General features: G+C 39.5%; 1 protein-coding gene across 2 annotated transcripts; it reads right to left on the bottom strand.

The window, feature by feature from the left end:
* Positions 1 to 934: 934 nt before the first annotated feature.
* Positions 935 to 15,100, bottom strand: tom1l2 (target of myb1 like 2 membrane trafficking protein). Of its 2 annotated transcripts, XM_059324498.1 has the most exons (15): positions 14,992 to 15,100; positions 14,492 to 14,576; positions 13,735 to 13,813; positions 13,310 to 13,459; positions 12,062 to 12,196; positions 11,790 to 11,936; positions 11,291 to 11,407; positions 10,949 to 11,082; positions 10,745 to 10,796; positions 7,971 to 8,139; positions 7,110 to 7,236; positions 6,872 to 6,947; positions 5,944 to 6,003; positions 4,828 to 4,864; positions 935 to 3,995 (listed from the first exon to the last, which is right to left on the bottom strand). In XM_059324498.1, exons 1-15 carry the CDS (start codon positions 15,041 to 15,043, stop codon positions 3,847 to 3,849), a joined length of 1,569 nt encoding a protein of 522 aa, XP_059180481.1. In that variant the 5' UTR covers positions 15,044 to 15,100; the 3' UTR covers positions 935 to 3,846. The 2 variants fall into 2 exon arrangements, with proteins under 2 accessions (XP_059180481.1, XP_059180482.1); XM_059324499.1 differs by lacking the exon at positions 5,944 to 6,003.
* Between the last annotated feature and the right edge of the window lie 6 nt (positions 15,101 to 15,106).

Genomic DNA, 15,106 nt, shown 5'->3' with positions numbered 1-15,106 from the left:
AGAGTGCATTTGTGAAAACAGATTAAAGGCATTCCATGAGCGCACAATAAAATTACACGATGTAGGAGATATCTTATCAAAACAACCCTACGGCTGCTTGATTGTCTCTGGATTGCATGGGAAAAAAGGAAAAAAGAGATTTTTTTTTTTTTTGTTGCAAATAAAGCCTTTAAGTGGATCCACTGTATTCCTGCTCTATGAAAGTCGAACAGCTCCACACACTTGCTCAGGCCTCTGCAACAGATATTATGATGTCATGGTTAATATGATGCTTCACAAAATATAACAAATGTGTCTAAATTCAAGTTTAACTTTGTCCAGATTACTACAACAGAAGTACAGAAGAGCACACTCCAAACACAGTAACATTAAACAATCTTAAACCAGAAAGCAGCACATGGAGCCTTAGCTACTGGTACAACATGGTTTCTTAATTATCACCATATTTGAATATTTTGTTCGTCTAAGAACCTGAAATACATCCTAAAAAACAGATTTACTGTATAAATAGCAATGATTTTCCTTCAACTTAAAAGAATAAAAGCATCATATTACCTCTTGCAGAAAAGATGACGAGGTCTCATTTAAAAGCAGCACATGTTGAATCTAACAGGGATCCTGTGCACTTGTGTGTTCCAGACTACTGTCCGACAGACACACCCCTCTTTTTCTTTTTGACCGGGAAAACGCTCCAGTGACCGAGGCTCAATGTGAGGGGCCATGTTGTGGGATGAGGCGATTCCAGACGACCAATGGGGGAAGCCCCTGGTGTGGGGCCCATGGGCCTCCAGAGAGGGTTTACTGCAGGTCAGCTTCAGCTATTACCATCTGAAGAGGGAGAGTCAGGCGGAGGAGGGCAATGCCAAGGAGAGGGCTGCAGCAAGTAATACTGCAGGAAATATAAGATGAGAAAAATAAAGACGACGACGAAGGATGCAGACACACTGCTAATGTTTTATTAGAGTTCATGCATAAGTCAAACAACACAAAGAGAAATGAGAGATGAGGCAACTCAGGAAAGTAGCAGTCACACAGCACAGCCTCCTTTATCAGCATCTCTTCATATTATCCAGCGACATACAAAGAAACATATTGTTCCTCTGCAGAACAGGTCTGACATGGCAAAGTCTTGGGTATGCTGAGATTCAGTTACAAATCACTGACAGAGCTCACACTGATATAAACCAGGTTGATCCTGGGCGGTATCAAACAGGATAGTAACAACATGTATTGTTTAAAACACACATTTAGAGGCTTGTTCTTTTTTTTTTTTTTCAATCAACTGAGATAAAACAATTCTGCGTTATAGAACACACGCTGAACACTAAAACAACGAAACAGAAGATGTACAATGTTGATGCTTTGTCAGAAGTGTCCAAAGTAAGATTATCATGTCGGTTTTGTCATGTGCTAGTCAGTGAGAGTGAAGCGATTAAAATATGTGTCCTTCATGATATTAATGTGATTCTCTTACAGCTATGAATGGATTGCCCTTATTATATATCAATATGTTAACTCTATGGACACTTACAAGCAACATGTACGGAAGCCCTGAGAGGCAAGTGAGAAAAAAAAATGGAATATTCAAATTTTCAATTATTGAAAGTGATCGACAGCATTTTTTCCTCGTCTGTGATCCTGACAAATATGTTCTTATTTTTCACAAGTGCAAACTTTTTTGCACCTGTTTTCGGAGGAATTTTGTTTTTGAAAAATTAACAAAATGACAAAAACGTAATTTTTAAAATGGTTTTCAACGATTATCTGTGCAAAAGAGGAAAAAAAGAAAGAAAGATGCCAAGCCAAAATATAAAAAACAGAAACCTCTTTTCAAAGATGAGAAAAAAAAAATGATCCAGACAAAACTTTTTTCAACAGTTTTCATGAATGGAAAAAAAGAAATCACCAAGCAAAAGCTTTTTCAGAAGTTACCTTAAAAAAATATCGGGGCAAAAAACCCCACACAAACAGAAAAAACCTTACAACAATACCAAAAAAAAGAAAAGAAAAAATCACCTTTTAGGTCAATTTTTTTCTTCATTTTCCTCTCAGGGCTTCCATAAACAAAAATATCCACATAACCATGAAACATAAGATACATTAGCCAGCAGAAATGTATAAAAAGGAAAATCTGAACTCCATTAACAAAAACACTAAAACACACACCATAATCACAATCTCTCATTCTGTCCCTTAACATTTCCTATTTCTCTTCCGTACAATAAAATGATTTAAAATACTGATCTGAAGTCAACAAAAAAAATAGTGCTGAATAAATTATTTCTACACTTCTGCTCGAATATTTCCAAACAGTTCTCATTAATTACATCTGGTTAAGTGTTCGTTGATTTACAGTACAGGTTGAAAGGTAATGTGCCTGTCAAAGTGCACGCTTGTTTTAAGCTTGTCGTGATTGTGTAACATGTCGCATTTATTATTGTCAAAAGAGTCAAATATCTCATTTGTAGCACTGTGTCTGCAGCTGGCTCATTTCTGAAAACAAATGTCATGTTGAAAGGTCAGGCCTTTTAAGATGTCAGCATAAAGAAACAAAGGAGAAAATGCACAAATATAATGTGCAAACAGCTTTTGTAGTGTGATATTGACTCCTCATTACATCGCTGGATATTAAACTGTGAATTGTGAGTCAAAAAAGGACCGGGTTATGTGTAGACAAGCCAATTATCTGAGAATTTTCCTCTAACATCCAGAAGAAAGCACAGTTTTGGTCCTCTTAACTCAATTTCAGAGAAATCATACAGCATAATCTACCCAAAAGAAGTTACAGTCAGTGAGTAAAAACTCACCAATGACCAACTCTGACTGGGCTTCTGTTCAAAATAACAACCACTCCCTGTGAACTCAACCCATGTAAATTCATGAAACAGAAAAAATGATTACATAAACGAGAATAATTAGTATTTTTCCAGCTGATGGAAGTAACTACCTGCGAAAATTTCAGACAGCATCTTAAAATCTCAGCTAAATAATCTCAATAACAACTGTGATTTGTCAAAGAGAAATCTACAACGTTATTTAGAGGGTCATTTGTTGAAGTGGTGCGCAATTATGCCAGTCACAAAAACTACACTCCCTTCTTCTTCTTCCTTTTTAATTAGTTTTTGTAGATTATCAGGTGTAAATTATTCCCTTTACTTGAGGTACATCCCTGTTGTCAGAGCAGCTGGAAGATAAACCCTTTTCAAAAAAATCTACATTAAATCAACATCTCTTTCATACATCTGTAGCTTAAATATACACACGACTAATAAACTTGACATTTGTCATTTACAGATTTACAGTTCAACTTGCAAAGGGACTGATACAAACACCAAAACAATATCCTCGTAGGTATGCTCAGTGCTGCTGCATGTAAAAGGTGATTCCTGCAACCGTAACGTTTCTGTTGGGGTTTCTTTAAATAAAAATCAGGTTTGGGGGGTTTTAATGCATGCTTTGGGGGTAGGAAATGTATTTGCTACTAATGACAAGGGCAGCAGACGCTCTTTTATAAAACTATTTTAGGATTAGCTGCAACATGAAGCTCTGCAGTCCACAACAGGCGGAGGGAGGCTGCCTCATGGTCTCCGACACCCGCCATCACGTGGGTGAGATTCATCGTCTGATCGGGTGGCATATCAAAATATCATTTGGTTTTTCCCTTTCTTGTGAGAAATTAATGTAGAACATGAATAATTCCCTTTTTTAGAAGGAGAGAATCTCTGTAGTGTTACTGAATAGTGTTGAATCAGAATGGAGGTGGATGTGTTTTAGTGTCAGGTCGGTCTGTCCTCAGTCTGATGCTGCTCAGCTGGTCGGGGATCAGAGGTCAGGAGGTGGAAGGTTCTACATGGCGAACAAAGCGTCCTCCGGCCTGTCCGGCTTTTTGCGGCCTGGGGTTTCCTGCGCGGCGCCCGGCTCGCCACTAGGGGGCGACGGTAGGCTGGGGACCATCTCTGCAGCTTTGGCTCTCTCCTCTAGGAACTTGTCGAACTCTGGATAATCAGAGGAGGAGAAAAAGGAGTTAGAGGAGGTGAATTTAAGAGGGAATGTAGCTAAAATATAGCTGGAAACTCAGGCTACATTTACACGAGGACGGTCTGAACAGAAGACGCAAAAGTGGCGTCGCGTCTTCACTTTTTATTCCTCGTTTAGACGAGCATTTTCGGGAGGAAATCTGCGTGCATACGGTGACGCAAAAAGTGTGTGAAATTCGATTGTATGCAGCCAGGCGGCATCACTTAAAGCGATAAGAGCATCTTTGGGCATGCAGAAGTTTTCACGCCACACATTTTCATCAGCTACTCCTTCCACAAAGTTCTCCACCATCACTAGATCTCCCAGGTCTCGTTCACAGCCGTCTGGCTCGCCTCCAACGAATTGGTGCATCCAAAATGTGAGAGAGGTAATTACAGATCCTTCTCTGTTCAGTAATACTATCTCTACATATCCTGAACATTTGGTGGAAAGACTCCTGTAAGTTTATTAGAGCTGCCAGAGCAGCTTGAAGGTCCGACGCATGGAAATAATCCCACGTTTGTTTATTTTCCTGTACTGGAGCATGTATGTGACGTAAACACGTACGTGATGTGAGCAGATCTGAGCAGAGTTTTGCGTCTTGGCAGTGTAGACGGACACGCTACGGCGGAGCGTATTTAACTTTTCCACTTTGGAAGGTGGTTTCAGATTTTTGCGTCTTTAAGCCCCCAAAACGCCGTCACCGTCTAAACGAAAGGCACTTCCGAAAAAATATTTTGTCGTTTTTACCCGCGAGCGTCCTCGTGTAAACGGGGCCTCAGGAGGAAATTTAGTTTAATGATGTCCTACCTTCACTTGTCACGCCTTCTTCCCCCTCATCTCCTTTCTGGTGAAAAAGAAAGACAACAATGTCACACCTGGGAGTTGACTCTGTTTCCTCTCGCACATGCCCAAACTACCACACATTATACACACTTACACACTGGTTTTATTATAAAACATGGAGCCACTTACCCGTTATACCACTCACCCAAAGTCTTCCAAATAATTTTGGAAATAATAATAATTTATTTCCATTCATAGAAATGCTATGAATACCAACAGAATTCCACCAGTTGTTTCCCAACCAAAGCAGCCAGATATCATATTAAATAATGCAACACAGTCTCATCAGTTTGTGTAAAATGAGCACATGTCACAAAGGATAAACATATCATAGCGCTATAACATAATAGCGCTATAAAATTATAGCATCCCAGTGAATTGAACCAAAAACAAGTTCATGGTTATTTAAATATAGAGTGATTGTTGCAACTCTATCCTGACAGTTTGCTGTGGCTCTCGACTTGTCACAAGGTAGCCCCGCCCTAAAGCATGCACCTTTATTGTTTAGTTTTGTCTAAATAGGAGCATAATTTACAAAATAAACATCTAGTTGTTTACTAAGGTAATAAACCAAGTGAAAAGTATGGTAATTTTTTTCATAGGCTTTTAAACAATCAGCCTCCTTTTTGCAACCAGTGGAGTCGCCCCCTGCTGGTCATTAGAAATAATGCAAGTTTAAGGAACTTCCACACTGGTTTCACCTTTCAGACCTGGAGGCACCATCTACTCCTTTTCTAACGTTTATGGTAATTCACAATTTAGATTGTTTGTTGCAAAATTTCAGTGACGCACCCTAACCAGATTATCGACACTTGATAGTGCAGCAACACATATCTGCATTCATAACCTCATGCTCATTTTACACAATTTTGTCACATCAGTTTGTCCCAACAACACACCGTTAGTAACCTAAAGTGAACTATGATATTAATGTGTGATTGGTCAAAAAGTGAGGAAATGTAATGTAAGAGAAATGGGTTATTTTTTTTGGCTTTAAGAAGTCTTTAAAAATAAGAGTGAAAAAGGAAAGAGAAAGGGAGAGAAAACTGCAGGCAGAAATAAAAATCATGATGGGCTCACCACATCAGTACACAGCCACTCCTCTATGTCATCCATGACAGAGGACTGGCCTCCAGCACCCTACGGGGCAGCGTCAAGACCGCAGCAATGCCACAACAGAAAAAAAAAAAAAAATCCCACCCCAAACCCAACAGAAAATATGACTTAAATGAACTTCAGTTAACTCAAATGCAACGTAAAGTATTTTGTGAGGAAAAAAATGAAGATATTGAATGGAGGTCAATGTTTGTGAATGTCGCGGCAAATCACATGCGATGACAATACACATAAAATGTCATGGAGTGATGTCGATATGATGCAGGAGAAAAAATACCAAGCACAACATGGGAATGCAGTGTAAAGCTGGTGAAGATGAGTATATAGCGATCTGACAGCCCAGCAGGTCGGCTCAGCCAATAAAACCACCATGTTTATCATTTCATTTAACCATTTTACAGTCAACAACCCACAGAGAACATAAAACAACATTTGACTGCCTTGTCCTGTTTATATTCAGTAGTGTCAAGTGTGAAAGCAGGCTTAGGACAACACTGCAGACACAACTAACAAGACTAAATCTACGTCAGTCTTGTTAATAATGCACTAAAAACAGTTGGGCGCAGGTAGCACTTAGGATGCTTAAAGATTTAATGTAGTGTTGAACTGTTGCAAGCCACAATGATATAATTAAAAAATAAAAGCGTAGTTATTAGAACTGTAGGTTCAGTAAGAAACAAATATCCTAAGAAAAGCCAAAACAAAAGGCTAAGCTAAATGAGCAATTAGTCACATCGAGCAGCACAAGTTAAAGCATGAGGGAACATCTCCAGTACAGCTGCATGGTGCGCATACAAACACACACTCCAAGTGTTCTTTGAGTGGTTATGAAGACACGGACTAAAAATGATAGCCCACACTGGACATTAAAGGTTTTGTCACTGAGACTCACCGCTCCTGCAGTCGGCTGTTGAACATCCAGAGTGGGAGGAAGGCTGTCGGAGGCTTTCCTGTCTTCTTCTGTGGTGCTGAGACAAAGAGGTAGAAATAGCTTTGAATTTAAAAAAAAATTGCCGGAGACAATCTCATTTTACAATCTGTATCTGAAATAGCACAAACTGTAAATTCTGACGCCTTAAAAAAAATGAATCTAGAGTTCAACAATCGATAGATATCTTATGCATCCATACATCTTGCGTGGTTCTGGCAGAGCTCCGGTCCTGGTCTGAGCAAACACATCAAAGTCATCCTGGCCAGAAGGAGGCTTACAGTTCGGCAAAGAGCTCAAGGTGCTGCTCACACTGTCGGCGCCCATGTCTGCAGGGAAAAAAATACACTTGAGTGTCAACAGCATTAAACTAAACTCCTCTGCATTAACTTCAAAGCTAATGGAATAATGTTTGTTCTTTCATATGTTTTACAGAGGCTTTGCAAATGTGTCAAAAATCCTCTCTCCTCTCTATGTGAAATAGAGGTCAAATGCAGAATCAGAAACAGTTTCTATCCCGCAGCTATCACCATACTCAACTCAGACCTGAAAACAAACTCTCTGGTCCGACAGCACTAATCAAGGACATCCAATGCTCTGCACTTTATATATTTATATAATTACAGTATTGTTTATATATATATATTTATATAATTACAGTATTGTTTTAATGCATACAATGGCACTAAATTGATGGTACAGTGAATGAATGACATGAATATACTAAGTGCTGAGAGAATGAGAATGTATCTTTTCTATTTACTATTTATTGAGATGAGATGATAAGAATGTATCTTGTTATTTACTATTTATTATGCTTTTGAATTTCGTTGTATTTCTGTGCAATGACAAATACAAATCTAATCATCTGGGGGCTAAATGAACTCTGCAATAAACTGCCGCAGGAGGAATAGTTTAACTTTACAAATGTATAACTTTAATTATGTTCAATGCCACTCCAATATCTGTGCAGTAATATAATTATAGACTATTATAATTGTAGAAGAGCGTCATTCTGTTATGAAGGAGCGCTTGGCTAATGTCAGAGATGAGGTGTACGTACCGAGGCCGGCCAGGCGGGAGGCTAAGGTGGCCGGGGAGGAGGGCCTTGCTGTTGGGGCTGTGAGGGCGGGAGGCAAGCTGGTTGGGGCTGCGTTGGGCATTTGGCTGACCACAGCTGGGGAGCCTGGGCCGAGGTCTATGAGGTTGTCCTCTGTGGCCTCACTCAGGACCTGGTGAGAAAGAATTGACGAGACTCACTATCGCTTCAATTTAGGGTGTCTGGCAGCTAAACAAATCCTTTTGTGGAAGGCTAAAGAAAGGCAGGGTTCCTTGACTGTCTGGAAAAAATGAAAGAAAAGAAATGAAAAATGAGGGCATGGTGCATGAAAAGAGTAGGTTGAAAAACATGGTGGTTAGCTTCAGGAGAGCATGAAAATGTCTGTAACTGAGGATAGCAGGAAATTAAGTAACTTTCTGAAAAAACTTCTTAAGGGGGTCCACTGATAATGCTCGTCTTTAGAAGTACATTTTAGTATTGTTTACCAATTGGTAATAGTGTTGACTTTAAAAGTGTCCATAAAAACAAAACAATCCCCTTAAGAAGGTAGAAATACAGCAAGGAAGGAGAAGGGAAGACTGAATATTTGGGCTCTGGAGGAGGAATTAATCTATTTTCCAATTACCAAACCCTGACTCATCAAATACAACATGATAGTGATTCTAGGGACACATTCAGTTTAGTGCCGTCTTAAAGCTAGTGTGTCAGTCTACCTCCAGATTAATCATATCATTGGCTGTTGGGGGGCTGCAGAGTCAAAACATGCCATATGGGGGTGACGGATACAGGTGGAGGCAGGGCCCATATATTATTTAGCCATGTTTTAACAGTTGCTGTGGGGTGACGCTGCTCATTTAGGGAGGTTGACAATATTTTCATACTTGCCTGTCTCAGCTAGCCACAGAAACAGAAGAACAGAAAAGAACAGAAAGGAAGAGACAGTGAATACCATTTACATGCCTGTGCAGGGACACAATGTAATGGCATGATAACAGTGGAAGATATAGCATGCCTGATTAACTGGGAATCATAGACTACATAAAGATGGACGAAATGACAGCTCCCGAAAAGTGAAGCCCAAACATCTTGATTGACCCCTGGTGGCTGGCTGCAGTATATGTCATAAATCCCCCCCCCCCAAAAAAACACCAACATATGCTTTAAAAATAACTCTTTTTTTGCAATCAAAACAGTGCGGTCTACATTTGCGAATGATGTCACTAGCCCATGGCAGCACTCGTATCAGGAATATTTTGGCTTCATTTTTGAACAGCGGGAGGAAATGGACACTCATCATCCATCTACAGACTATGCTGGAAACCCAATGAAGAGCTAAGTATGTTCCTGATATTCATCACATTCCTGGCAATGTTTTCAGTCTACTTTGGTTTATGACTAAGAAAATAGCATACAGAGATGAGATGGAAACAATAGGAAACTAAAATAAAAAAGGCTATTCTACTCTAATGTGTTGCTTCCATAAAATGTGAAGCTAGATGCTTCACATTTTATGAAGCATTTGGATATTTTTAAGGTGTTATACTGACAAACATTTCAAGACAGGAGTGTATTTCAGTCAGCTTTAAACAAACAAATCGAAGCTGATCAGGAAACAGTGAGGCTCACGTGTTAGATAAATGTAAAAACAGTCATAAAGAAGTAACATAAAACAATTCCTTCAATGTGTTGCTGAAACTAGGCTTTTAACAATAGTGTTGAATCCTGAAGCAGCCTTTTGGTGTAATCCACTGCCCAAAGCTGTGACTGGACTGCTGATTGTATTTCATTCTGGCATGGACAACATAAGTGAATCTCTAAATGCAATCAGCTCATTTCAGTACTTCCCAAAATGCAACGACTTTTTGTACAGCATTCATTGTATTGTCACAATCAATGTTTCCCCCTACTGGACAGGTCTTAAACATGTGCTCTGACTGTGTTATGGGAAACAATGGATCACTGAATATTCAACATTAAAATATGTGTAAATATCATATATTTGCTTTGCTTTTTTTTTTTTAAATAAAGAACTGCAATGTGAAGATGTGTGACTCAAGTCATTTGGTCCAAGTTTCAAATACACTTTGCCTGCCCTGCCTGCTCACTTGCCTGTCTTGTTTTTAGTTAATTTATTTTCAGATTTTGTATTTTATTTATTTACTATTATTATTACTGCATTTTTTCTATTTTTATTTATTATTATTTTTATTATTATTATTATTTTTATTTTATTTTTTTCATGACCTCTATCATGTCTGGTTTGTTTGATGTTCGTTTGTATGTTGTAAAAATGAAAAGATAATAAAAACTTTGAATTATAAAAAAATGCTTCAAATACACCCCAATGTCTTAACAATTGTAATGCCAACATTGACAATTAAATTAAATTAACAAGTTATTTAAGTCAAATCATCAGTCTTTAACTTTGAAGTCAAGTCGAAAGTTATTTTCTGTCAAGTCCCAATGACTCATATCCATCTCTGGCACTTATGTCTTTGTTGGGTTTCCATTTAATCAGGCATGTACACCGATAATAAATTGACATATAACAGCACTTGAAAGACATTATCAAGATTGGCTAGTAATGGAACATGCAAGTGCACATAACTGACACTAAAAGGTGGCGACACCAGAGGGTGAGAAAACATGAGCAGAAAATAAGCACCATGACATGGAAGAACTAGTTTCAGAAGAAAAGAGAAAAGAAAACAGGTAATCCCGGACATTCAAATGTGCTGTAAATATTGGGTGTTTAAGCACCTAAACTGCTGACTTACCCCATTGTTGACACTCTGAGCTGTGGACCTCCCAGACCTAAACCTCTCATACCTGAGGCAAAGAAACAACAGCGTAAAATCTAGTTTACTTAACCACATTTGAACAAACATACAATGCTGTCGCTGAAAAGACACATTTCGATGTGCATACTGTTTTTACTCCAAAGGATGAGTATGCACCCGCATTTGTATGTTTGTTCTAACCTTTCATAGCGTAGGAAAATGTTATTGAGGTCATCGTTGACATGCAGCAGCTCCTCGGTCACTGACTCATTGGAAACACAGGAGATGAGCTCCATTATCCTCTGCTGCATGGCTCTACAAGTCCTGTTCAGCTCCTAAACACACAAACAGAACATATGTACACACACACACGTCACAGGTGACTGTTTTTTTAATGCTTTCTACATGTTTTTTAACTACAAAATACATTTTACATGTTCATACATACTTCAGAAAGTGCACAGCCAAAACACACACACACGCACACACACACACACACACACACACACACACACATATATATGTATATAAGTGGTTACTTGCCTGAAGTAACTCATAGTCTGAAGCATCCTCCTGTCCAGGGACCATCTCGGTCAACATCTCAGACATCACCTTAGTGTTTCCACGAACAATGTCCAACTCACTGCGCAGCCGGCAAATCTGGGGGTCATAGAATTAAATTTATCAGTTAGTTAGTTACAGTTAGTCTATTCTGTGGCAAACTGACTATCGCATTTGTAATTGTAAATAGTATTGCTTAGGACAATGAATCCCAACCAGGAGTGCTTGTACCCTATGGGGTACATGAAGAGCTCAACACATAACTTTGACTTAACTAAAATTGAAAGCCTCTCAAATGAGTGTCTATAACCCCAAAATATTAAAAATAAACAAAAGTAAGAAAGGTTTGAGAACCCCTGGCTTTGGGTATTGTCAATCCATGTGACAGTTTGTCCTCTTGTATAGGAACAGCAGGTTGCTACAGGGCGAGTACCTATTTGAACAGTCTAGTTTCAGTGTGTTTATGGGAGTAACATTGTACCTGTTCAGGTGTAGGATTTATGGATCCAGAAGCATGAATGTTGGGGACCTGAGGGGCGGTGTAGGCTGGTGGGACAGCCGGTGGTGTGGGCTGAGGAGTGCTGCTGAACTTATGTAGGGTGGAGTCACCCTCCGGAGCAGATGCCAACTAAAGGCAACAGAGAAATAGAGAATTTACAGAAAAGTTTATTAGCAGGGGAGAAAATAACAGCATGCATGGTCATGGTACAGAAACTTCTGCACACATTTAATGGTCAGTGTGATGCCTCCTACCCGCTGAGGTGTGTGTATAGGAGACAGGGTCTCCAGTTCTGACATGGGGAACTCAATGCCTTTCCTCTTTAGCTCCTCATATATTTGGACCACGCCTGTGAGGTCTGGACTGCTTCTGAACGCATCAGCCCATGCCTGGAGGAGGCAGAGGAAGAAAAGAGTTAAACAGAAAGAGAGAGAGAGAGAAAAAAAAACAAGAGTAGAGGGAGGGCTGACACAGCGAACAAAGCAAGGGATGCTAGAATGGTGAAAGAGGCCTGTTCTGTGATCATTTCTGTTTGTCTGCCTTGAATACATTCAGTCCGCAAACCACAAAGCTCTTGGCTTTTCTCTGTCACCAGTGGGCAGGTTGAAGCTAAACTGGGCTATTACAAAGCGTAAACACATGACACGCTTTTAAAAAACCTGAGCGAAATGACTTTGAAGATGCTATTTATCAAAAAATCTTCTATAAAGTAAATTCAAACTGCGAGTCAGTTTGATCCAAAATTCTAATTTCCACAACAGCCATCTTACTTTGGTTGAAGTGTGCCTGGACACAACATGAAGCTGGTTGAAAAAACAATATTCTGAGCGAGGCTGGTAAGTCTCAAATATATCAACTTAGAATTACTTTAAACTTAAATTATGTAAGGGCTATTAACAGTGTGCGCACACATGCTCACTTTGATCAATTCCAAGGCACGCACAATAACACAGGTGGTTAGGGAACTGCACAATTAAACCACAGTCTGCTTATCAACTGGCTATTTAACTCACTAAAAGAAATGTCAACAATACTCTTGCTGTTGTGTAAAGGGAGTGCCATTCAAAGCATTTTCCCACACCATTTTTTTTCCCAGCTGACCCTCCTAAAGACAGGACAAACAGAGCAGGTCCATGCTGTTAGCTGAGGTCACATGGTTTCCCTGGTGGAAATAAGAGCAGCTCACATGAGCCTAGCGGCGTTATCCGAGCTGTGACAGGTAACTAGAGCTGCTCCTGGCTGAAACCCCTGGAGACACTGTACTCTACCTGAGGCTCTGCCTGGGTATGACAGGACACCTTTCGAACGGTTACACGCCCACACATACTTTACTAAACACCTACGCTGCAAACCCTGCTTCACCTCTTCCTAACCGAGTCAATCAGAAACACCTCACACATTGATGTACAGCATTAAAAAAAATGAAATTTAAAGACTCAATATATGTCATGGGAATAGCCTATGAAACTTTATGACATGCACAGACTACACTGTTATCTTACCTGAATCAGGGCGAGTACTTTATCTTGAACGATTGTAGGCGGGTTGTTTTTAGGGGAGATAATTTTAACTAGCACACCATCAACAAAGTCCCTGCTAGTGACCAAAGCATGAAACCGATGTCCGCAGTTCTTCACACCGGTCTCCAGGACCTGATGGATGCAGAGAAGAAACTGTTGTCAGAATATACTTTGAATCAAAACTGTTATAGATGTTTTAAGTTTTGCAGCCCAGACACTGAATTGACATCATATTTGGATTGCAAATTCTATTCAAATGCAGATTCTACATAATGCTACCATTATATGTGAGGAAAAAACAGTTACTACTGCATGTCATCCCATTAGGGGAACTACACTACATAATTAATGTTTTTATTACGGTAAAATGTAAATACAGTGTAGCTATCCCCCTCTAGTCCACTCACCGTTAAAGTCAACATCACTTCCCTATAGTTCTTGTTGCCATTCAGCCTCTTCTTTACTGCTCTAATGGCATCCTTTGGCCTGCACACACAAACATAAGAACACATTAAAACATGCAAGTATAGCATAGCACATTATGCCTGCATCTTTATAACAAATTTACAAACACAAGAACCTAATGACTGAGGGCCATTTTGAAAAGCCCTGACACAACTGCAAAAAGCTGTCACATGTCAATGATTCTTTGAATTTGCACAATGTGTTCATTGACAATGTGGTTGTTCAACTTCAAGGCAGTAATAATTAACTTTTGAATTCTTTGACCACTACTATCGGATCAAATCAGCCTTAGAGCAGTTTCACGCCCACTGCATTCCCCAAAGACAAGAAAAAAGTAGAATCAACCTTTTTTTAAAACTGCTGATATTATGCAGTGCACTGCACTAGGCTAGATCCACTGAAGGCAGTTTACAACCCACTATTCAAACAAACCTGAATGCAACACAGCAGCTTGAACATACAGTACAAGGTTAATGGGTAAATGAGATAAGCAATGAGGCCTTACATAAAATACAGCCAGAGCTAGGCTTCCTCCCTTAGTATGACACAGATAAATGGCTGACTCTTTTTGTATATGGTAGTGTAGCAATGCATAATGTAAACAGCACAGGAACAAGGAACACATTATTAAGCAAGTGCTTGCATGAGGGTTAATCAATAACAGATATGGATATTTATTGATTTTAACTTGCCACTCACCCATCCTCTGTTTCATTGATGATGTCACATATTTCCATATTGAGGGTCCAGTCTTCGCTTTGCAGAGAGCCATCAGTGGCTCTCTCTGGAAAGACACAAGTAGCTCGTTAAGATTATAAAGACGTCTCAGTAAAACACAGCAGACTCATTTTAAGACGATGACTGGTGTGGCTAGCTATCTGTTAGCTAACTTAGCTGTTAGTCATTCTTCAAGATATAGGTACTTGTATTAATTTACGTTTTTAGCACCAATCTAAGGACTGACAACAACAAAAAAAGAGACATTTAGTCTAATAACGGTATTGACAACAGATGTTACCGTAACAACTAACATTAGTTAGCTAGGCGGCTAACGGTCCAGCTGTAGAGAACTCATTCAGAGACGTTAGCATGCTAAAGCTAGCGAGCCCGTTAATGACTTTCACACAGCTTAGACACATTTCTAGAACATAAACATTTATCGCCAAGCTGTGTCGCTTTAAAAATGTCTTCGTACATACCAATGCAGTGTCCCACTGGGGTACTGTAAGGATTTCCCAAAAGGAACTCCATCTTGCTCGACAACAAACAAGTCAGTCCATGGGATGATGATGATACATGAGGAAACGTCCATTA

The sequence above is a fragment of the Centropristis striata genome, chromosome 21 (assembly GCF_030273125.1).
Source record: "Centropristis striata isolate RG_2023a ecotype Rhode Island chromosome 21, C.striata_1.0, whole genome shotgun sequence".
NCBI lineage: Eukaryota > Metazoa > Chordata > Actinopteri > Perciformes > Serranidae > Centropristis > Centropristis striata.
This window is presented reverse-complemented; position numbering and strand designations above follow the sequence as displayed.

Bases quoted from the DNA above. Each gene is read 5' to 3' on its own strand.
- tom1l2 (XM_059324498.1), bottom strand. From the start codon at position 15,043: ATGGAGTTCCTTTTGGGAAATCCTTACAGTACCCCAGTGGGACACTGC. The intron at 14,577-14,991 runs GTATGTACGAAG...GTGTCTTTCCAG, and splicing joins CCCAGTGGGACACTGCATTG to AGAGAGCCACTGATGGCTCT. The intron at 13,814-14,491 runs GTGAGTGGCAAG...TTGTGTGTGCAG, and splicing joins ATCAATGAAACAGAGGATGG to GCCAAAGGATGCCATTAGAG.